The sequence below is a fragment of the Cylas formicarius genome, unplaced genomic scaffold (assembly GCF_029955315.1).
Source record: "Cylas formicarius isolate icCylForm1 unplaced genomic scaffold, icCylForm1.1 PGA_scaffold_10__41_contigs__length_53128322, whole genome shotgun sequence".
NCBI lineage: Eukaryota > Metazoa > Arthropoda > Insecta > Coleoptera > Brentidae > Cylas > Cylas formicarius.
The window spans coordinates 49,584,635-49,610,209 of record NW_026844214.1 but is presented as its reverse complement, the minus strand read 5'-3'; the positions used below and the strand labels follow the sequence as shown (position 1 = coordinate 49,610,209).

General features: G+C 34.5%; 2 protein-coding genes across 2 annotated transcripts in view; one reads left to right on the top strand and one right to left on the bottom strand.

Moving 5' to 3' along the window:
- Positions 1-82: 82 nt before the first annotated feature.
- Positions 83-1,179, top strand: LOC132708234 (V-type proton ATPase subunit G). The gene is made up of 3 exons (XM_060680411.1): positions 83-268; positions 391-590; positions 799-1,179. The coding sequence occupies exons 1-3, from the start codon at positions 187-189 to the stop codon at positions 865-867; spliced, it is 351 nt and encodes a 116-aa protein (XP_060536394.1). The 5' UTR covers positions 83-186; the 3' UTR covers positions 868-1,179.
- Positions 1,160-25,575, bottom strand: part of LOC132708231 (fatty acid 2-hydroxylase) — a 50,151-nt gene continuing 25,735 nt past the window's right edge. Inside the window, exons 2-7 of the mRNA XM_060680407.1 lie at positions 16,833-17,068; positions 13,813-14,041; positions 12,520-12,683; positions 12,236-12,368; positions 1,850-1,969; positions 1,160-1,367 (exon numbers count right to left, since the gene is read on the bottom strand). Coding sequence (XP_060536390.1) covers positions 1,282-1,367; positions 1,850-1,969; positions 12,236-12,368; positions 12,520-12,683; positions 13,813-14,041; positions 16,833-17,063 — 963 coding nt within the window. The 5' untranslated portion in view covers positions 17,064-17,068 and the 3' untranslated portion in view covers positions 1,160-1,281. The remainder of the gene's footprint in view (positions 1,368-1,849; positions 1,970-12,235; positions 12,369-12,519; positions 12,684-13,812; positions 14,042-16,832; positions 17,069-25,575) is intronic.

Genomic DNA, 25,575 nt, shown 5'->3' with positions numbered 1-25,575 from the left:
TTCTCCCATGGATATCCAGATTGGACAATTTGTTTGTGTTTCGATTTTGGATGGCTGCACTGGCAATTTCTATGCTGGCAACCTTGATTATATCGATCATATGACTGCTTCAACTCGTGAATGAATCGGGTCAGGTGTATTCGGTTTTCAATTTTTGTTTCGTATTATTCTAATTGAAGAATAACCATGGCGAGCCAAACACAAGGCATTCAGCAGCTTTTGGCAGCCGAGAAACGGGCCGCGGAGAAAGTGTCTGAAGCACGAAAACGTAAGTGGATATTTTTTAGCAAAACAATATAGGCGTAGTTCTCCATGGACTATTAGGGTTTACTTGATTTTTGATAATTGTATTTAAGTAAATTGTTGGAAATATATGTGCGTTTTAAACAGGCAAAGCGAGAAGACTAAAGCAAGCCAAAGAGGAGGCCCAGGAAGAAATTGAAAAGTACCGTAAAGAAAGGGAACGTCAGTTTCGTGAATTTGAAGCCAAACACATGGGGTCCAAAGAGGACGTCGCAGCTAAAATTGATGCCGATACCAAGATGAGGATTGCCGAAATGAACAAAACAATCGCTGGCCAAAAAGAAAGAGTAAGTTGCCAAACATTTTTGTCATTTAAATGTGACCAATCATGTGATGAAAAATTGTGTGGACTAAACCACACCTAGTGCTACATTGACGTCATAGTTATCAAGTTGACGAAAAATTTAATTAGGAATAAAGAAATTCGGCTGTCTGTTTTTAAAAAAAAAAACAGTTCATTAACTTGACGGTATTATTTCGTTGAATTACTTTTAGGTGATTCAGGAGATCTTAGAATTGGTGTATGACATCAAACCGGAAATTCACAAGAACTATCGCCAGTAAGGGAGTTTGAAGCAGTATTCAATAATTCTATTGTTTTGGGTCCTACAAAAACAATTTTATGTAGATACTTATATATTGATGTATTAGTACTTAGAATTCATTCCATTTTGCAATTATTTTACCACTTTTTTGGTACACGCCATTTTGCGGTCTTTTAATTGAGCAAATTTTATTTACTTAAAAAAAATTAAAGATGTCATGACTAACCATTTTAAATAATGTAAACTTACAAAAGGTTATGTATTTGATTGTTTATCTTGTTGGTGGCAATATTGTAATATATATTGTAAAAATTAAATGTTGAAATTGTCACTATTCTCATTTTATTTTTTGGGTAATGGGTGAAAATATGAAGTTTAACACACTTGAATAAAACCTTTTATTAATAAACTAAAACGGGCTATTCACATTGGTTTACCATTTAATGGACTTGTTCAATTTCCTTAACGATATTGCTGTGCCAAATATTTGGTCCCAAAATGTGCTGCTGATGCCAAATCCTACAAATAAGATTAGTACTTTAAGAGAGCCCCAAATAAATACATAGTTGAGAACCTAAGTTTTTGGTAATTACGTAGTTTACGTTTTTAGTAGAAGGGGCTATAAATAGCAGAATTGTTATTTGGCACATCCATTGTTCTTTATACAATTTTTCACCCCTTGTTGCCAAATATATGTTTTATGTATTTTTTATACCACTGCCCAAAGTGATTTCATTTTTCACCCCTTATATGTTCATGCGTTAAGTTCAAAAGTGAAATAGAAAAATTATCATTAACGCGAAATCATTGATTGAGGTAATCATGAAACATAAAAAGTGCAGAATAAATATAGCAGTTTGGCTACGCTGTGCAGCTGGATGACATTTAGCGACCGCAGTTAAAATTTCCCCGTCAACTACAAACGTAAACCATGGAACACATAACATGCGTGTTCAGTGAGGTAAACCGCAGGATTATCCATTTTCTTCACATACACTCACCATCATCATGATGTGCGAAGTGATGTTGATTGTGATATCTCTTCAGACGATAAAAATAACTGTTTTCACTCGGTGCCCCATAGTGCAGGTAAAAATGAATCATGTCATAAATCAAATAACCTGGCGAAAACACAGCTAATTATTATTATGGCTTTCGCATAATCCATATTTACTAGGTGCAACGCTGGTCTGAATTACAATGGAGAAACTTTAACAGCCTATTCAGTAAGTAAAAATTAGTAAAAAAGTTCTAATTAATAATTATAAATAAATTATTGTTATAATTTCTGGAATTTAAATAGCGCGAATTATCTTAATTTAATTTGCAAATCTCAGATATTAGGGCACATGCAAAATAAATTTTTTCTTCGAAAACTTAAGAGACCATTTTAGTTTACAACTGATGAGGTTATCTAAATTTATTAAGAAAAGCATTGGCGTACCACTTTATTACAACTCACAAATTTACAAGTTCTCACGAATGCCACTGGTTAAACAAGTTCACCTATGCTATAAATTCCACACCGACCTAGCGCGCGGGAAGCGTCACTTTAGTCACACAGTCACAATAGTATATTATGCAACAAGTGCGGTAAACGGCATTTGACTCACGAGTTTATTCAACACGAGCGCAGCGCAGCAGAGCGAGTGTTTAATAAACGAGTGTATTAAAAAGTTTTATCGAACGTGGTGCATACTATAGTTTTTCTACGACCGTTAGTTTTTGGGTTTTGGGTACATTACGATTGCTCCCAAATCCTTGCGGTAAAATGCCGGAAATGTCCGAAGTGGCTCGGATTCATGGGAAACGCAACTGTCGTGGTAAAGCGACGCTTCCCGCACGCTAGATCGGTGGGTAATTTGGTATTTTACAGACGGGAGGAGAAAAATTCACTTTCCACGTCAGTTTCGTTTCCCACGAATCCCAGCCAGTCTTGACATTTCCGGGATTTTACCGCACGGATTTGGGAGCAACCGGATGTTTTCGGAGATATCTTCCTCGCTTTGAATTTTGACGTTTGTCAATTCTGACGGTCATGTCAGTGAATGTATTCGTGTTTTGCGAAAATGTACCCAAAAACCAACGGTCGTAGAAAAAGTATAGTATGCAACACGTTCGGTAAACCGCACTTGTTTTAAGTCGCAATAATACAAAATTTGAAAACAAAATTTAGTTTTTTTTGCAATATTTCAACGTCACACTCCAAAACTAAACATTTTTGCCCAAAAGTTTGTATGAAAATTTTACTTATTCTTACATATTTTAAATAGTTAAATACACCTTGTGCTATTTTGTTTTTAAACTGCTCGATCTCTATATATTTAACTTGTTTTTGTGAAGATTGGGATTTGGTAACATTTTGGCAAAGTACTGCTGAAAAATGCAATGTTATTGGTTGAAACCGGGATTTGAAATCACTCGCACATGCGCATATTGAATATCCCTGTTAATTGCTCATCAAAATCATCTCCTCAAGGTCTTATTGGTTGAAAGCGTGATGTGAAATGACTCGAACATGCGTATATTGGACGTCTCCCAACATTTTTTGATGTTCGCGTCATAAGTACCTGCGTTATGAGCATAAACAAAATATCTATCTATCTAGTAGCTATATAATGACAACCAATCAGGTAAATACGACATAAAATCCGAGTAGCAAAAGGAAGATGTGAAGAAATTGAAGAACTACAATCAAAACATGACATCTTCAATATAAATAAAAAAATTAAAGAACTGACGGGACTACAAAAACTGAATCGACCCACAACATTACTAACCAAAATAATAATAGATGAAGAAGAAATGGTAAACAATGCTGGGATATACAATAACGGCATTCTTAAAAAATGATACATTGCAGAGTATATAGAAAACTAGAACAAGATATCAACTAAACATAATTTGGATTTAGAAACTTTCTGGTCTGGGTACCGTTCGTATCAAATGTTTCAGAGATGCGTATACATGAACCATTTGTATTTGCGCTTTGTTGACTATAATAAAGTTTTGACAAAGTTCGCCATGACCACCTTATAGAATTCTTACAAGCAAAAAGCTTAGACTCTCGAGATGTTAACCAAATTTCAAACCTCTACTATGGCCAGACAGCGGTAATTCAGATAGAAGGAAAAACAACTGTTGAAATAGAAATAAAGAGAGGAGTTCATTTTTTTAAATATATATTAATATCATAATAATCATAATTGGAAAGAGTTAGAAATAACAGTTACTTAGGCACTCTCTTTAAGGAAAATACTGACAGCTCTCAGGAAAATATAGTGCTGTACTATACCATGGAATCTTGGACGCTAAAGAAGAACGAATTGAAGAAATAGAAGCTTTGCATCTCTGGGTGTATCGCAGAACATGAAGAATTTCATGCGTGCAGAGAATAACCCCTGCTGAGGTGGAGAAAAAAGAAAGGAAAGTTGTAATGATTATAAAAAAGAGAAAACATGGGACACATAATTTGGTTGCTTATAGATTTAAGGCTTAAGGCTGTTTTGAAGTTCTTTGACCTTTGTTGATATTTTTGGTCCTGTCTCACCAATGTATTGTTTGCTGCATATGCATGGAATGCTCTTAGTCTTAAGGCTGTTTCTTTGACCCTAGTTGATATTTTTGGTGCTCTCTCTCGAATGTATTGTTGGCTGCATAAGCATGGAATGCTCTAAACTCAATTGGTGACTCAAACGGAATTTTGTCTTTGACGTTATTGTTTTGACATTATATTTCCTAAGCACTTTTGATATGTGGTCAGTGATGTTTTGAATGTAAGGAAGGACAACAGTGGCAAGTGAAAGGTTATGGTGACGTGTATCTTGTGATAAAATGATGAAATTAGTAAAATTTTCTTAATTAAAGCTGCGGCTAAGTAATAGAGAAAAAATAAAATATTTGCAAGCATTCATTTGAATGTGTTGCAAAAACTGAGGAATCAAATGCTTTCAAAATTGAACGTGAAAACGCCTTTACAAAGAGGAACCACGTGACCCCCCTTACAATTTAAAAGAAAATTTAAAATGGCTTCATGCTATTATTTTGACATTTTGAGATATTTGTATGTCAAAAATTAGACATTTTATTTATATAAGTGCATGCGAAATTTAGTTATCATTAAACAAAATTCATAAATAGAATCAACCTTTGTACCTACCTACTTACATTTCAAAATAAGTTAGTACAATTACAAAATAGTGTAAAAATAGTGAAATTTACATCTAAACAGTGTAGTCAAAGATCTTTTATTAAGATTTATTAATGACAACGATAATGTCAATGTGTAGCGTACTTATTCTTAATGAACTTTTTTTGAAACACAGATTTACTTGAAATAAAAAAATTAAACGGTATATTTTTTCCAAAAAAATAAAGTATGAAGTTTTTGCTTAGAAATGATGACACCATAATTTAAAAAAAAGTAACGTAGCGGTAGGAGAGGGTGGGGCAAGGCGGCCCCCTGGGGTAAGGGCCCAAATCAAAAATTAACCATTTTTTTTTGTTATTATAATTATAAATTCTGGTTATTTGTACATTTTTAGCTCTTTGCGTAATCAGTAACATTATTTTTATTAAATGCTTTTTAATAAATAATTATAATTGTTATATAAAACATTATAAATAGCGGAGAGTGGGTCAATTTAGTTAGAGTTAGTCAAAAATAAATCGACTTGACGGTTAAAAGGCACAAAAAATAATAAAAAGCTTAAGTGGACCGCCATGCCCCAGCCTCCCCTACTGATAAGCAATTTATTGTATGAAATAGTAGGTTGTGGATTAGAAATTTAACACATTCACATTGACATTAGCGTTGACATTCATTAATTTAAATAAAAGATATTTTACCGTTATTTTAAAACTGCCACAGCCATATTTAATAATGACTTTTAATTTAATAATGATTATCGCTAATTGTAGCACCTCGTATATGCCGAAATCAAATTCCGAATAAAAGTTGGTGACGTAGCATTGATTTCTTGTGTATATGAAAAATATTTCGAACCTATATGACTTATGTTTATGTTTTTTATGGTTTTTTTTTGGTTTTGGCATCAACTAGCGAGATTATAGAATAGTCTTTTTTCACCTGCTGCTGTTCAGTTAACCTCTGAAGAAGCCAACAGGATGATTGGCGAAGCGTCAGTGAGTTCGACTCATCAACAACCAACGCACTGTGATAGAAAATGCAAATCTGAAGTTCCAAAATTTAAATTTCTTAATGACTCAAATTTGTTTTTTAACCATTTAGCATCCTTTAGAGATACCTAATTAACAATAACACAATAATCGTAGTCGCCCTAGACGAGAAACAAAAGCTACACGCTCGCCACATTTAATGCGCCGATTGGCGAAATTATGATATCAGTTTTGTTTGCAGTATTAATTGCTCTGTGAAATAATGTGTTGTGAGTTTTAGAACCTTCAAAAAATGCTGCATATTTCTGGAGGTATGTAGTGTATGTTTTACATATATTTATGATATTTAGTGAAAAAGAGTTTTTATGCCGCTCAGTTAAGTATACAATGATAATTAAAGTCTAAATGCGGTAGCATTGTTGTATAACTGAGTAGAACTTTTTTGCGACTATTTACGACTGCTAGATATTAACACCATCTTCTTGCCTAGTTTATTTTGTTTCAAAAAAATCAAAAAACTTTTGCCACCACGCGCCCCTTCCCGTTCTACATCAATTTGTATTTTTACAGACAAATCCGCGACGAATAGGCGTATCGACTTATTCGAAATTTTAAAATCCAAGCGCCCTTTATACCCTAGAAAACGTGACAGCCCACAAATACTTTTTGATTATACTATACATATCATTGGGGGTGAGAATCTCTTAGCTCAAGATAAGAATTTGGTTCTCAAGATTATTGATAATTTTACAAAAAAACATGCATGAAAAGTGGAACAAATCGAAACGTTATTTAACAAAGTCAAGCGTATACATGAAAAATGGCTTTTGGAAGAAATTTTAAAATCAGGACCCAACACCATTAGTTATTAATCCGGTAAATGTGGTCGACGGACTAAACGCAGGAGGGTTGATGCTGAACTGGCCTCGAAATCAGAAGAGGAACTTTGCTTTGCCACTGAAATGAAGTTACGGGCAGCAGCAAAACGTGATGCCGCGGCACTTCTTCAGAAAATAAGATTTTCGCCGAAAAAAGCAACTCGTTTAAAGAAGATGGAAGAAATTCGAAATGCGGCCGTTGCCTTTTTTGTTAGTTTTAAATTTATCCGTCACCAATACATAGGTTCAAGAGTTAACCAAAAAGGTTTCAAAAAATTGTTTCCCATTTATGATAAAATTTTAGTGGCCAAAAAACAATGCTACCCTAATAAAATCCTAGTGATTAACTCATCAGTTGAAGTTGCTTTGCAATCATTATTAGATCATACTACATCTCGTGTAGTTAAGGTCCAAAAGTTTTCGAAAGGTCTTTCGACAAGTTGAAGGACCTGTAACATCTTTAAAGCTAATCACTAAATGAGGATCTGACGGAAGTGGAAACCAAAGCAATTATAAACAAAAAATTGAAGGGGATGATTCAACTATATTGACGACATCAATAGTACCATTATATTGGGTTGTTCGGAAAGTCATTTCGTTTTTTTTGGGGAACATGAAAGACAGTTTTCGTATAATGAATAAATATTTTATTAAATTATATATTGGCCATTCTGGTCCAACACCTTTTGCCATCTTTCTGGCAGTAACATAATTCCCCTCTCATAAAAGTTTTGGTCCTTGCTGGCAAAAAACTAATTCAGGTGGTTTTTGACATCTTCATTTGAGGTAAAGGTTTTGCCATCCAAAAAATTTCGCAGGGACCGGAACAAATAGTAGTCGGAAGGCGCCAGATCTGGAGAATATGGTGGATGTTGCAGTACGTCCCATTCAAGCTGTAAAAGTTTTTGGCGAGTGACCAAACTTGTGTGAGGTCTCGCATTATCCTGGTGGAACACTACACCCTTCCTGTTGATTAATTCGGGCCTCTTCTCTTTAAGTGAATCATTCAATTTGTCCAGTTGATGACAATAGACTTCTGAATTAATCGTTGTATTGTCCGGCAAAAGCTCAAAAAAAAAAACGATTCCTTTGACATCCCACCAAACGGAGAGCATCACCTTTTTTTGGTGAATGTTGGCTTTTGACACGCTTTGAGTCGGTTCATCTTTTCTGCTCCATGTCCTCTTGCATTTAACATTGTTGTATACAACCCATTTTTCGTCCCCAGTAATAATCCGCTTCAAAAATGGATCATTTTCTTGACGTTTGAGGAGCGAATCACACACGTCAACGCGACGACACAAATTTCGCTCCGTAAGGACATGGGGCACCCACACATCGAGCTTCGAGGTTAAGCCCATGCCTTTCAAATGGCCATAAACAGTCGAATTCGACAAATTTAATCTCTCACCGATCTCTCGTGTGGTTATTCGCCGATTTGCATCAACTAATGCCTTTATCGCATCTTTGTCAGCTTCGACCGGCCTTCCAGACCGTGGTGCATCTTCGACATCAAAATTGCCGGATCGAAATTTTGCAAACCAGTTTTGGCACTGGCGTACTGTTAACACGCCTTCTCCATAGACATCCGTCAATTTTTTTCTCGCTTGGACAGCATTTTTACCTTTTCTGAAGTAAAAAAGTAAAATATGAAGAAAATGCTGCTTATAGCTCTCCATATTTAAAAGGACACCAACCAAAAACTACTGCGTAGAATTAATAGAACTTTTTCACACACAAGCCTTGCAATATCAGCTCTCAAGACATATAATAATTATGCGGCTTAAGTGTGAAGTTGGTTTCGAAAAAACGTAATTTAGTCCTCTGACGGGAAAAAACGAAATGACTTTCCGAACAACTTTATAATTAAATTTTAAAAACGAATTAGGAAAATCCACAATATTCCGGCAAAATCCACGAACCTCCTCGACTCGTTTTTGCAGGCTTTTCAGATTTTAAGTTTATTAAAGAAACTGACGCAGTAATTAAGTCAGAAATCTCTTATGTCGAAAACCAAATTAAGCAACTGTCTCCCAGTCAACTTAATGTAGGTAGTAGAGAATATATTGTGTATCATGAATTATTAAAAACTATGGTAGACGGAAAGGTTTGCAATTCCTTAATGTCTACCTCATCACAAAAATGTTACCTATGCAAATCTGGATCTGCTCTAGGCCTCTCCACTCTGCATGCGATTTTTTGAATGTTTCATTCATATTTCGTATAGATTAAATTTAAAAGTTTGGCGAGTGCCAATAATTCACAAGGACGCATTTAATTATAGGAAACAGAAAATAATTAAAAAATTTTGGGAAGAAGTAGGCTTGCTAGTCGATATTCCCAAAGGGGGTTCGGTAATACGAATGATGGGAACACGGTTAGGAGATTTTTTTCGGACCCTGCTATTTCATCCAGAATTACTGGTGTAGACCAAAACTTAATTTATAGATGTGGTATTATATTAAAAACTTTAAATTCCGGTTATCAAGTAGATTCCGGATAGGAAGATATCTAGAAATGATTGCAACAAAGACTTAATTAATATTCTTTTACTCTCATCAGACCCTCTTGTATGTAGTTTGAGGGTTGTACCACCAAAAAAAGAAAGTGTTTTTAGTACAGAAGTTGTCAATCTTCTAGCAGAACCTGAATTTAATTAGATATATAAGATATTTCATTTTGCACCGTTTCTTTTCTTATTTATAATTAGGTAATATTGATTTATTATAAGTAAATACTTTATAAATGTATAACATTTACTTTTACAGTGACTTTGTTTCTTTTTTTATCTCAAAAAATGAACTGAAGTGTAAAGTTATTCAGGTGATAAAATTAACTGATTTTGATAATTACCTATTGGTTAGAACATGAACAATTATTGTTTTTTTTATTAAACTTGGTAGATAAAAAAATTTACCTACCTACCTTATATACACAGAATATGTTTAGATTTTACATAGTGGCAAAATTTAATAATTCTAGCATCATGTTTCGTATCAGGATTAAATTTATCTTAATAAGTACAGTAGTGGTAAAAAATGGGACACTAGTTTGTCATATTGTAATTATAATTATTACAAAAAAAAAAATATATAAATAAACTTTTGCAACATTTTTTATGTACATTTTGAGAGTTAATTAGTATCATAATAATAATAATAATAATAATAATAATAATAATAATAATAATAATAATAATAATAGGGGATCATTTCTCTCTAAATAAAGGTATACGAGTTAATAGTTATAGATACCTTTATGCTCTAATAATGATAATTTTTGTATTGTTTCTTTTCTGATTTAAAAACCAATTCCTTTGATTTAAATTTATTGATTATGCCGTTATTCTGTAAACATCTCAACAATCACTGTTTGGGTTGTTTCTTCGATTATTTTTATGTGGTTTGTCAGGATATGCTTAAGTATTTTACTATTTGTTATATATATATATATATATATATATATATATATATATATATATATATATATATATATATATATATATATATATATATATATATATATATATATATATATATATATATATATATATATATATATATATATATTCTCACGTATTGATTCACGGATGGAAAAATATGATGACACTATATTCCGGGATATCATCCGTTCGCTCGTTGAACTCCGACTGGAATCCTGCATCCGACTGGAATCCTGCAGACGTTTCGCCAAAATCTCACTTGGCATCTTCAATGCTCGCGCTCCGAAAACACTTCGAGTGTTCGGAATATAGTGTCATCATATATATATATATATATATATATATATATATATATATATATATATATATATATATATATATATATATATATATATATTGCAAAAATCACTTATACATCAAAGATTTTTAACTGTCGATGAGATCAAAACAAAGCAACCTTTAAAAGCGTGAATTAATTTAGGTATTTTGACTATCTACATAAAACAATATTATGGCCATAATCTACCGAAATTGCTGTCCAAAACTGGACTAAAATACCGAAAATGTCTGAAAAATTCCAGCTACTGAGTAAGTAACTTTTTGCACGCTCGATCCGTGAGTGAGTAAAAAAATTACTCTTTTTACCCTACAACGGTCAGTTGTACGAAAAAAAAGGAAGAAACCAAATTTACTCCAAACTGAATTAGAATTTCGAAAACATTTTTTATTTTTAATCTTTTGACTTCTTTCACAGCTTAAATGAAACTGTTTTGAGAAGGAATTCGGAAAAAAGTGCAAATACAAAAGTTTGAAGATTTTGGCTCTATTACCCTATGTAAATGTCAGAAAAAACAAATGACGATCGCAAGCTGTGTACATGACAGCAACATCATTTTTTTAATTATAATGGCCCTATACATATTTAGCTCACATCGTAAATCTTTTTTTTTTCTTGATTTCAAAAACATATTGTTTATTGACATTTCATATAGCCGTTTTTGTGATATTTCAGTTAAAAGATATTGTTTAAAAATGGTCAAGTTTCCCTTGGTAGCAACTATCTATGTTTGCAACTGTTTTAACAATGTTCTTCTTTTGACAAAACTAAAGATCTGCAGTGTAAGTTAAATAACTGAAGATATTTCAAATGCTGAGGAAGAAAAACGCCAAATAATAAATTTATATTATTCAGACAATAAAAATATCAGTAATTATTGTTAAACATTTTCCACATAACCTTTATTATTTTCTATACGCCGGATTTTCAATTTCCTATTAATAAACGAGATAATAAAACTGGAAGGGACATATACAGCTGACATTTATGATATTTCAGCGTTCGTTGAATTTTACTATAACATTTTCGGGATAATTTTTTAAAGTCAAAGTAAATGTTTTTGAAATCTATTAAAAAAAAGAGATGTTTGCTGTCATTTTGACAGCTTGAGATCGTCGTTTGTTTTTTTCTGACATTTTCACATGATAATAGATAAAAATCTTCAAACTTTTGTATTTACAATTTTTTTTCAAAATTAGCCCTGTAGGTGGGTTCCAAAATATAATGAATAACCCAGGACATAGTATTTTAAAAGAAATCGATGGCTTATCTTTCTTTCCAAAATATTTAGTCGAAACGCTACTGGTAATAAAAATATCTCGAAACGCAGAACGCATTTTGATGCTCAGGTTCTTTGAAATTCCACCAGAATTCTTCGGAATTCCTTTCAATGGTTTATTCCTCGGTATAGCTTTATTTGAATTACCAACGATATATAAAGATCTAACAGATTTCGAATCACTCGATATACACTATCCACAAACTCTCCCAAATCGACAAGAAAACTCCTTTTTTATGAGAAAAAGTTTCTTTAACATAATTTTAATACTTGTTACTCTGGCTTGGCAACATTTTTTCTCATCTTTCGTACCTAATATACCTCCAGCGAACACCAAAACAATACTCGACTCGGCTATCACAAAGGAGAACATCTTGTATAAAATTAAAGCGATTATTGCGGCAGGAAACGGCGGGAATACCAATCTTCTAGTGTCAAAAGGAACCTACGAATTAAAACGACATTAGCACGATCGATTGCGGGTCATTTGTAAACCCGTAGTTTTCAATAAAAAGCTTTCAACAGAATTGTAAGCTGTTATTTTACGTACTTGACCCAAATTTTACAGTTTTCAGGTAATTTAAAAACTATCGTACTTTGTGGTGTAGACCGTGGATGGCGAAATGAAAATAGATCATTGCCTTGGAACGGCCGGACGGTTCCATGTGGAATATCCATCTGTGCAGCGAGTATTCGATTAGAGTCCACAGCAGAACACCTAAACTTATATTTGACCAAATTCCAAGTATAATCGAACCATCTGAAAAATAAATGGACGTTCATGATATAATTGAAAAAAGAAGAAGAATTTTATCAGGATTCGTTTGTACGATACAAAATTACAATTGCAGAAGGCTCCAAAACAAAACAAGAATTGCACAATATATTAATTGTCCCACAAAACGGAAATTTTTAGGATATTTCAGATTTTTTGCTCATAAACAACACACCCTGTATATGATACAATCATTGTTCGAAGTAGAGGTTATAGCCCTGGATTTTCCACGCAACCTGGTTTAAGAATTTTTTGAAAATAGTAAACGGTTTTCGAGAAAATAAGTTTTTTGTGCGCCGTAATAATCAATGACGTCATCGCTTCTTGACAGTCCCGGAAATAACGATTTCAATATGGATTTTTTCAAATATCCCGAGCAGCGTATGTGACGAAAACCGCAAATACATAAATTGTAGCTCTTGATCAGGCCTATGACACGGTTTTAACCTATTAGCCATTTTTTTTACGATTTTTGATTTGCGGCTAATAATTTACTTTGAAAAAGAACAATTTTCTAGGTCTTTTAGATAATTTGAAAACCCTGTATATAATCGAAAAAATGCCCGAAATAAATGTTATTACACTGGATCTGAAAACATTTTTCTGGAAGCTCAGATTACCAAAAAAAAATTTCAAACATTTTTAAAAAAACTGCTAAATCTGAAGTTGATATCGCATTTCTCATTTGGCACGGAATATCGGGAACACCCTGCACAATAGGTGAAAACCTTAAATACAAAAGTTCTTGCTGTCTATGCGGGCTATATCGCAATATAAATGAAAGTGAGATCTGAATCGTAGCCTTTCAGTTATTACCAATTTTCAATAATAGGGGGACCCATTTTTCAGTTTTTTTGACTTTGCGGCGCACCCTGTATATTTTTGAAAAATTGTCATTCCAGGATCAGCTTAAGTTGCAAGCAAATCGTTCCTTTTTTTACCCAATCAATCTTTGGTTTTAGTTTCTGTTGTATTTAAATTCAGATTCTAACGGACTTGATTTATTAAATATTTTCTCTCAAACGCGTACACAAATAAAAAATTAAATACAGTCCTGGAAAAATCCAAAGTGTCTCTGAACCGGCGCAGTTTAACTACTATAAAAAAGACGTACCTTTGGTGCATGATCGCGCGTAATCTTCAGATCCGTACCTTATCAAATAAAGGACCACAGGGATCCATATCAAGGGAACGATATACCACGGTGTGATTGTCAGGTTTTCTAATACTGGATTTCCGAATAGTATAAGATGTCTATCGACGGGTGACAAAACCCACTCCCTGTATCTGTCACCTAGTTTGCCAACCTGGCTTAGCATGGGCCTATTCCAGTCCACCAGCCTCTGCGGATCGAATCAGTTATTACTGAGGAGCGGAGAAAATGCAAAATGCATCTTTTTTCTGTTTTTTACAACACGCTTAACCCGATTTTGTCTCAGTGGTGCGTTAATGCTATGATGTTATTCTTATCACTACTAAAGGACATAAAACCGTAGAAATCGCTAATTTATGTGTAGAGGAAAGATCTTATAAAGGGTGATTCAATAAGGGTTTCCACATTAAAATAATAAAAAAAACTCGAAAGAATATACAAATATGCAAACATTTTTATTTGCCATTTTAGATTAGTGTATTACGTACGTAATTCGTTTATTGAAATTTCCTATCACTTTTTGACACAATTCAGGTTCTATGCCGGCTATTTCGCGTCTAGTCTCCTGTTTCAGCTCTTGAATAGTGTTTGGTTTATTTCTATGCACTCTGCTTTTTAGATACCCCCCAAAAAAAATCTAGGGGAGTAAGATCACATAATCGCGGCGGCCAATTGATATCGCCGTTACGTGAGATAATCCGACCAGGAAACTTGCCCGCAGCAATTGCATCGTTTCTCTGGATGTGTGCAAGTGGCTTCATTCTGTTGGAACCACAAATCTTCAATGTCCATACCTTCCAACTGCTCCCAGAAAAAATCAGATATGATGTTTCGATAGCGAACACCATTAACCGTAACAGCGTTCTCCGCATTATCCTCCAAAAAAAAGGGGCAATTATTCCTCCGCACCAAACAGTCACTTTTTGAGGTTGCATTGCTTTTTGAACAATCTCTCTTGGATTTTCTAATCCCCAAATACCAGCGTTGTGTTTGTTTACAAAGCCACCAATGTGAAAATGTGCATCATTGCTAAAGATGATTTTCATTGAAATGAAAAATGAACCCCTTGTTCTCGTATCCATTCTGCAAACACGCGGCGCTGTTGATGATCTCGACGTTTCAACTCCTGAGTTATTTGGACTTTATGTGGGTGTAGATGCAAGTCTTTGTTAAAATTCGCTGTGTGGTTGAATACGTAGGGCCCACTTGCTGCGATCGATGACGAATCGATGTGTTTGGATCTTGGATACACTTTCAGCAGCAAAGGCAATATTTTGATCTGAGCGACCTGCACGAGCACGTTGAGGAACTTTGAGGTTAGTTACAGATCCAGTTTGCTCAAATTTTTGAACCACATTTTAAATTGTTCTCTCAGAAGGTCGATTTTGATTTTCATAATAGGCTTGTACAATATTTACACGTTGTTCAGTCGTATATTGCCCCGTGACTAATTTTGTTTGTGTTTTGAGGTTAGAAATCTTATATGATAATAAACAAATACACTGGCGTTTCAAAAATGTTTCAGATTGTAGTGTGAAAACTCTTATTGAATCACTGAATGGAAGAAAGGTCAGGTTGAGTACACGCACACACCTATATCCGATGAATTTAGATCATGTGAGGAACTAAAAAATAGGCTTTCTGGAAAAACTCCGCTTGAAATATTTTTTATGTTTTTTGATGACGAAGTGATTGATTTGATTTTAAAATTTTCGGTAAAATATGCTCAAGACAATAACCGCCATGAATTCTCGTTGTCAAAAAATGAACTTTTAAATTTTGTAGGCATTTTATTGTTCTCGGGTTATCATATATTACCACATATGGTCTACGGATGAAGACAAAGGAATTGCGATAGATTCCAATTGATAAAGCAAAACTTGCACTTATCTGACAATAATCTGTTGGATAAAAATGATAAATTTTCAAAAGACCCTTCTTTGATGTAATAAATAAAAAAAATCTTCAATTTTGGTATATTTTCGTTCAACTTATCTATAGATGAACAAATGGTACCTTACTTTGGCCGCCATTCCTGCAGAAAGGGGTAAGCCAGTTCATTTTGGCTGTCAATATACCCCAACTTTGTGTAATTGTCCAATACAATGGATATATTGTTGGGGTAGATTTACATAACAACAGAGTTGCTAATTACAGGTGCCAGGTATTTGGAAAAAAATGGTGGTGGCCTTTTGTAACTTACTGGATAGTTTAGTAGTAGTATAATATTGTCAACGAATAAAAGATGTCCCAGGTAGATTTTACATCTTACATTGCCTTGCGACTTTTAAAATCTGATAAAACAATTACTCAAAGAAATCTTGCACCTGCCATAGATGAAGTGCGTTATGATAATCAAGGTCACCTCATGATTGTTCATCCTAATAAAGCCCGAAGGAGATGTAGAATCTGCCACAGCCACACAATTTATGTTTGTAGTAAGTGCAATGTGCATTTACATACTTCATGCTTTGTAAAATATCACCAAAAATGGAACCGGGTGTTCTATTTTATAAAACAATCTACTTTTAGTTGTTTTTTGTCAGATTTGAACTTTCTTTTGTCAATGTTCATACTTTTTCATATAATAAAAATGCAAATTTGTATTTTTCTTTCATTTCGATTGATATATTCTGAAAATCTTATGCATTTAAATGCGCACCGTTTAAAAATATTTTCAGATTTAGAAATATTGTACTATTTAACACAAATAAATGACAATAAATAATGTTCATATTTTCACACCATATTTTGCATTTGATAAAGGCACGGTGCTTGCCGAAACAGCTGTCATATACCAATAAACAACTGGGAAAATCTAAACATTTGTTATTCTAATTTAATTATGTCCTTTCTGTCTGTGACGAGTATTTTATTTTGCAATTAAATAATCGTACGGTGTGACGTTGACTGGGGCAGAGTTTGGTCGAAACCTATCTCTCGGTGTAGTTTACTTCTTTATGATCGTGGGACGGGTATACCTCCAAGTCTTCCTCGTCGCATGCGGATCCCTCCGTTGCCCGTCCGGCCTTGTACTCTCTGAACAAGTAATACGCAGCGTCGGAATGAAATGTATCCTCCATTCGTTTCTGGACGTCTTTGCCTTTATAAGGCTTGACGTAGTTGACCCCTCCCGGATGGTTTCGTAGAAAACTCTCGATGTCGTACCTTTCGCGTTTGTAGAAAACGTCGAAGTCGCCATCTTTCTGCATTTTCTCTACAAAAGAAGAACAGAAAATGTACCTCATTTTGGTTCCTCTAAAAGGTGTAGGAAAATTGTTGCCTCATAAAAATCCCCCAAATACCACCAAAGTTAGAAATTTATTTGCTTTTACAATTCCAATGAGATACCGCTTCACCTTAGACCCTGTGAGAATAATTTCTCATCCCCTAAGCACTGAAACCTTGAGGAGTTATTTAAGTTCGAAGCATTCAAATAAAGAATTCCAGTTGCCATTGGTAGTAGTAGGTAATGATGACGTAGTCTGGACTTTATCCCAATTAAAGTCCAATGCTTCAGGAAATGATGCTTAGACTGTGCTGTCCAAAAATCCTGCCCATGTTAACGCACCTTTTTAATTCCTGCATTGAGAAAGGAATATTTTCTGGGCTATGGTAACTTGAAATAGATTTGCCTTTCCCTGAAGTTAGTGCTCAAAGATCTTAGACCCTTTATCTTATTGACAACACTTTCAAAAGTGTTAATTTACAGACAAATAATTCATTATTTAGGAGGTCGGGACAGGTTGGACAGCGATGTACCTCAAGGGTCTCTTCTGAGACCTTTGTTCTTAGTTATCCTCACTTCGGATATGATTGATTACATTGAGCATACATCAGTATGCCGATAACACCCAATTATCTGAAAGTTTCCCAAAATCTGAGGCTGCTGAAGGTTTAAAGAAGTTAAATGGAGTTTAGAAAAGATTGCAATATACTCACATAATAATAATTTTCAAGATTGGGCTAGTAATCTGCTTAACATGTCAATCAAAAATGTTAAAATACCGGATGTTTCCGAATGCAAAAACTTGTGTGTCATTTTTGATAATAAATTAAGGTTCTAAAATTACACAAAAAGGTTACTGCAACTTAAGGAACTTAGACAAAAACAAACATATTCTCAACCTAAAGTTAAAAAAAATCATTGTCTGAAGCGTTGGTCTTGTGTCACATAAACTATTTTAGTTTTGAATTTGGTCCCTGTTTGGATTTGACCACTAAAGCGAAGCTACAAAAAGTGCAGAACTTATGTTTATGTTTGATCATGTAAGTGAAAAGCTGAAATAATTATGCTGTCTTAAGTTTAAGCTACGCTAGCTAGCAGAATTCATTTTCTTATATGTCTGCTAAGTTGCTAAACCGATACCCCGATATCTGCTCGGAAACTCATCCAGACTATCTTTTAAAATCAATTTTGAAAAAGAAACTGTTAATGGAAATTATATAAGTTATATTTGTACCTTTGTTAATTGTAGATTAGCCTTGTCAATTTTATTGCTTTAATTATTGTTCCCTTACTTTAATGTTTATTTTTGCCTATTTCAACACACCTTTTTCCCACGTTTATTGCTATTGTTAATCTATTATTATTGTTTGCTCGTTTACTCATTTATTTATGATACTTGTTGCGAAACTTTTCTAACACGCTCGGTTGAGTCAGTGAAGCTCTGAAGAAGCCACCAGGATGATTGGCGAAACGTCAGTAAGTTTGATTCATCAACAATCAACTCAGGAGGAATCCAGATAGTAAGTAAGTAAGAGAAGGGAGAGAAATTGTTAAAACCGAGTTAGAAAGAGTTAAAAAATAACGGGGCAAAGTTCCTAGGTGTTAAGTTTACATTCAACAAAATGGATACAAAAAGTTGTGGGAAACTATGAGAAGAAATCGTATAAGTGAGGTGAAGAAATAGAGAAATAGAACAACGAATTGAGTTTTCGACAAAAAATGACTATTTCATCTTCTCAATTACGTGTCCAAGATAATGATGATAAGAGATACGAAGGCTAAATTTAGTGCTGTTTGTAAAACTGAAAAAATTCCATTACTTGCCGATTTGTTTTTTTTTGTGTCATTCAAAGATATATAAAATATAAAGGTCAGTTTTTGAGCCCCACAAGGTAGCGTTGAATTATTTTAAGTACGACGTTTCTTTTAGGCGAAATCATTATAAACTTCATATGATTAAAATTAATCCACAGGGTATTCTGGTTAGTTTCGATGTGGAATCTCTACTATTCCTTATTCCTGAAACTCTAAACGTTATTATTATTATTACATATTAAAATTCGAGAATCCGGAACCAAATCTCATCTTAATTGAAAAATGTTTGTGTGGAACATATTTTTCTTATAACGGTCTAATTTTTGCACAAACGTCGGAAACAGCTGTGGGTTCTCCATTATCACCAGTCATCACGAATATATTTACGGAAGGTTTTGAGAAGAAAGCTCGACACCTTCCATCTAAAACTAAAATTATGGAACGCTACGTTGATGATACTTTTATTATTTAGCCTCATAATCAAGAATCCCTACCAGATTGTCTTAGACATTTAAACTTTATACATCCTAACATACGAGGGCAGCGCCCAAATTTCCCGGCCTGAATATGAAAGAAACAAAGTAGAGTAATAATTTTTTATTATTTTTCAATATAATCCCCCTTAACTTCAATACACTTATTACATCTCTTTATTAACAACTCAATCCCTTTAAAAAATATATTCTTTTGGTTTGTCTACACAATGAGCTAAAACAGCCTCTTTTAACTCAACTTCGTCGTTAAACCGCCGTCCACGTAAGTCCTTTTTCAAATATTCAAACAAATAATAGTCGCTGGGGGCCATATTTGGACTATAGGGAGGATGATCTGTTTGTTGGAACCCACACTCTAAAATGACAGCTTGTGCAACACCAGCCGTATGGACAGGTGCATTATCGTGCAAAAGACGCACGCCTCTGGTCAGTTTTCCTCGACGTTTTACACGTATGCAGTCTCGAAATTCATGTAATAATGTTGCGTAATATTTACCATTGACAGTGGTATTAGTTCTTTAAAATCTATCAAAAGAATTCCTTCACAATACCAAAAGATCGTGGCCATCACCTTTCTTGTTGACTGACAGACTGTGAATTTTCTTGAAGGTGCTTCACCCTTACGACTCCACTACATTGATTGTTTTTTCGATAGAGGGTCATAATAAAGAACCATAGTTTCATCTCCCGTCACAATAGTTTTTATCACAGAGTTCCAGAAAGACCGCGCACACTCAACACGGCGTTGTTTTTGAATAGCCGAAAGGTTTTTGGCAACCCGACTTGCACTAACATAACATAAAAGATCATGCAGGATTCGACGAATCTGAAAGCTTAGTAATTTCTGAGATTTCTTTGACCTTTAAACGTCGATCACTCAATACCACCTCTTCCACAATTAACAACATCTTCCGTTATGACCTCCACTGGTCGACCAGTTCTTGAATCATCTTCAAGAGACTCCTGCCCCGTTCGAAAACGTTTTGCCCATTCTTTCACTACAGAATATGAAGGAGAATTTTGGCCGTACACACCATCCAGCCTTTCTTTAATAATTTTAGGTGCCAACCCTTCCTTTGTCAAAAACTTTATGACTGCTCTATACTCAGGCCGGGAAATTTTGGCGCTAACCTCGTACGTTTTGGTTAGTTTTGGTTAGTTAGTTAGAAACATTGATTATTACTTAAAATTTAAAAACAATGTTTCCCTATAATAATACCATTCCAGGCCTTACACTCTCTACTTAAAAATAGCTATCTACCTACATGTAAATTATTCAATAACTCAATACTTCATTTCCCACTTCCAACAAGACCTTGCCTCCCTCTGCTTCCTATGCCGCGTTACCGGTATATATATATATATATATATATATATATATATATATATATATATATATATATATATATATATATATATATATATATATATATTCTCACGTATTGATTCACGGATGGAAAAATGTGATGACACTATATTCCGGGATATCATCCGTTCGCTCGTTGAACTCCGACTGGAATCCTGCTTCCGACTGGAATCCTGCAGACGTTTCGCCAAAATCTCACTTGGCATCTTCAATGCTCGCGCTCCGAAAACACTTCGAACACTTCGAAGTGTTTTCGGAGCGCGAGCATTGAAGATGCCAAGTGAGATTTTGGCGAAACGTCTGCAGGATTCCAGTCGGAAGCAGGATTCCAGTCGGAGTTCAACGAGCGAACGGATGATATCCCGGAATATAGTGTCATCATATATATATATATATATATATATATATATATATATATATATATATATATATATATATATATATATATATATATATATATATATATATATATATATATATATATGTGCCACTTTTTTTTATTGTTTTTAACTACATTATAATTCTACTCTCGTCTGTAAGATCACTAACTACACACCGATCTAGCGTGCGGAAATCGTTACTTTACCGAGTGAGTTTCGTTTCCTATGGATCCGAGCTACTTCGGACATTTCCGGAATTTTTCGGAGATTTTACGCCACGGTTTGAATTTTGACGAATTCTGGCGGTCACGTCACTAAATTTATTCATGTTGTTTTGTAAAAATGTATCTAATACATAGAAAAACGTTATGCAATATATCAGACAATTTAAATACTACGTGCTATAAGCTACAATTAAAATCTGGTGGACTAGTCGGTAAGTAAAGTGACATTTATAATTTAAGTTTCCCACAGAAATGTTACATACCGTTCGTATAAACTTTAGTGGTTTTTACAGTTTTTATATTGATATCTTGCCAATACCAGTTGTACGATTTTCAAATATCCAAGTCTCATCAGTACAACCAAAACAAAATTGAAGGTTAGGGCCTGCTTTTTCTTGTTTATACGATCTTAAAAATTTCGTCCTCTTGAAAACTCTATCCTTGGATGATTTTTCTTCCAATTACAGTTTTTTTTAATTAAATAAGTTACTTAATGATCAATTGTAAAAGTTAAATAAATAACGTATTAAAATTATGTATATTCCGATGTTTATATGATATATCCAATCTGTCTGACGTACACAGTTAAAAAGAGACAATAATAGCAGACCCGATCGGAACGATAAACGAATATTCAATAAGTTTAGTGCATTATGCCACAAGTGCGGTAAACGGCATTTGACTCACGAGTTTCTTTTGTGCGACGGTCAGTAAAATACCTTATTACCAGTTTACCACGTCAGTTTCGATTCCCAAGGATCCGAGCCACTTCGGGAATTTCCGCGATTTTACCGCACGGATTTGGGAGAAATCGGATTTTTTTGGAGATATTTCCCACATTTGAATTTTGACGTTTGTCAATTCTGACGGTCATGTCAGTGAATGTGTTCTTGTTGTTTTGCGAAAATGTATCCAAAAACTAGCGGTCGTAGAAAAAGTATAGTATGCAACACCTTCGATAAATTTTTTAAGTCACTCGTTTATTAAACGCTCGCTCCGCTCGTGCCAAAGAAACTCGTGAGTCAAATACCGCACTTGTTGCATAATATACTATTGTTTGAATGGCACGAAATTTAGTAATCCAATAACAAGTGCGGTAAACGGCATTTGAATTTACCTAACGTATTACTCGTGATTCAAATGCCGGTTACCGCACTTGTTGCTTAATATACTATACTATGCTTGTACAAAACAGAGAAAAAATGCATTTTGCATTTTCTACGCTTCTTAGTTATAACCATTTTTTTGTGGCCCAAATTGCCACAATTACCAAATGTAAGGTCTCTCGCATAGACGATGTGATTCGCCACCAAGATCTTGCGATTCAACCCCGCGGGACTTTTTCCTGAACAATTCAAATAGAAAAAGGAATTTGTCAAAACTTCACATGCAGCTTGTTGTATTTCATTTCAACTTCTTACCGAAAGAACCTGTAAAATAATTACAATAGGATAATAAATAAAAAAAAAACTACTTGAAAATATTGAAAGCAAAGTGCGTGTGTCTATAGGCTTGCCTTTGTGTTTCGTTTCGGAAGGTGCATAATTGGAACAAGCGGTATCCGCACGTAATGAAATAATTTATTGTATATAAATTGCGGAAAACACGCACACGTGGAATGGAAAACGGGCCGGGGAAAACATGTTTTTCGTGGTGTGGTAATGGTTATCGACTTTTTTCCGAATCGGTTTCAATTACATTAGACATGAGAAATTGCATCGGGACAGGGTCAGGCATGCCATCGGAAATGCACATTGGTGCTCACTCAAATTAATAAAGTAAATTAAACAATTTATATATCGATCCGGAGCAAAGAATCCCGTGTTCCTATACAGTGTGTATAGGTCAGTTGAAGAAATGGCGGAATAGAAAAAAGAATCAAAGTGAAGTTCAGACAAGGGCTTCCGACAAAAAAGTTCCTACTCTGAACTTTTCTGCGGAAAATAGATAGATAGATTTTTATTTCACTGAATTACAACACATATATTTACAGCACAAAAAACCATTATATATATATATATATATATATATATATATATATATATATATATATATATATATATATATATATATATATATATATATATATATATATATATATATATATATATATATATATATATATATATATATATATATATAGCTTTTGGTTCTTGGGTTATAGGTCTTGGTATTAAAAGCGATTAAAATTTTTGTCCATATATTGACGTTTCGGCCTTCTATGACCTTCTTCAGAAAGGGAAACAGTCTAAAATTATGTTATACAGAATTACAAAGAATATATATATATATATATATATATATATATATATATATATATATATATATATATATATATATATATATATATCCAAAAAGAGTACCCGTCGAAGAAATCGTTTCCAACGTCTAAGCAAGTCTTTCCACCATAGACGAACAAGATGCGGAGTTAATTAGGCAAGATGTCGCCAGAGCCTTAAGACAGTCAAAACCACCACAACCAAACTTAAGCAGAGAAGAAATGAAAGCCTTAAGGAATCTAAACAAAAACGAAAACATTCTAATAATGCCAGCAGACAAAGGAAATGCCACTGTCGTCATGAATACGTCGGATTATAATGCAAAATTGGAGGATATTTTGAACGACCCAATATACAAACTAGTAACCAGAGATCCCACGACATATTTGGAAAAAACAACTAAGTCCAAAATTCTCGATTCATCAATAAACGAGGATACAAAGAAGAAACTTATTCCGAGGGAAAAATCGAGTCGTTGCCCAAAATTCTACGGGCTCCCAAAGATCCATAAGGACGGGGTTCCCCTGCGTCCAATCGTAAGCGCCTTTAACTCACCATTATGCAAGCTGGAAAAACATCTGGCCAGTGCACTTCAGCCTATAGTGGAAAAGGCAGATTCCTATGTTAAAAACTCAGAACATTTCACTCAGATTTTAGGTTCTCTCAGGATGGACAAGGACGACATTATGGCAAGTTTCGATGTCAAATCCCTTTACCCGAGTATTCCAGTAGAAGAGGCACTCTTGCTTATAGAAGAAAACGAAGATCTTCCGCCATACATAATGGATCTGTCAAGACATTGCCTGAAAAACGCTTACTTTATGCACAACCGGAAAATTTACCGACAAATAGATGGAGCAGCAATGGGATCATCTCTCTCTCCTGTGATTGCCAACCTCTTCATGATTTACTTCGAAAAGAAAGCAATAGAGAAGGCAAATCTGAAGCCAAAACTATGGACAAGATACGTTGATGACGTATGGCCTTTTGGCAAGGAGGAGCTTTTGAAATTCCTAGATCATCTGAATTCCATTCACCCAAGGATTCAATTTACAATAGAACTTGAAGAGGATAACAGTCTGCCCTTTTTAGATGTGCACATCACAAGGACCGAAGATGGACACTTGGAACACACTGTCTATAGAAAACCAACACACACTAATAGATATCTGAACGCTAAATCTCATCACCACCCATCACAGATACAGGCAGTGGCTAATACATTAATTGCTCGGTCCTTCAGGCTCACAAACGAGAGGAACAGAGATAAAGAACTGAAGAAAATTAGTACCTGTCTTCGACAAAACGGATACCAAAGGCGCACCATCACCAAGGCAATCAGTAAACAACAACAGCCGCAGCAGAGAGTGCAGGACGAGACCCAACGAAGATCGATCGCTGTCCTGCCATACATCAAGGGGGGTTACTAATAAAATCGGCCGAATATTACGGAAACACGACATATCAACGGCATACAAACCTGACCATACCATCGGAGCAATACTAAGAAACCCAAAACAAAAAATTACTCTGGAAAACCAAGGAGTATACAGTGTAGCATGCGGATCGTGCAGCCTGACGTATGTGGGACAGACCAACAGAAGGATTTCAGCCAGGCTCGAGGAACATCGTTTAGCCATAATAAACAAACAAACAACATCTGCTTTGTTTCAGCACCAACATCAGACAGGCCATAAAATTGATTTCGGCACTTGCAAACAAATAGCTAATATTCCTGATTTTAGGACTAGGATTATACGAGAAGCCATCGAAATAGAAAAGTCCGGACACCTCAATACGAGAGACGACGCTCTGCATTTATCCAACACGTGGATAACGATAATCAAACAGCAGAGCGATGCGCAGCATCCAACGGGGACATCGCAACTACGATCGGGCGAAATTAACAACGCGACAATTCAAGGGGCGGAGCCACC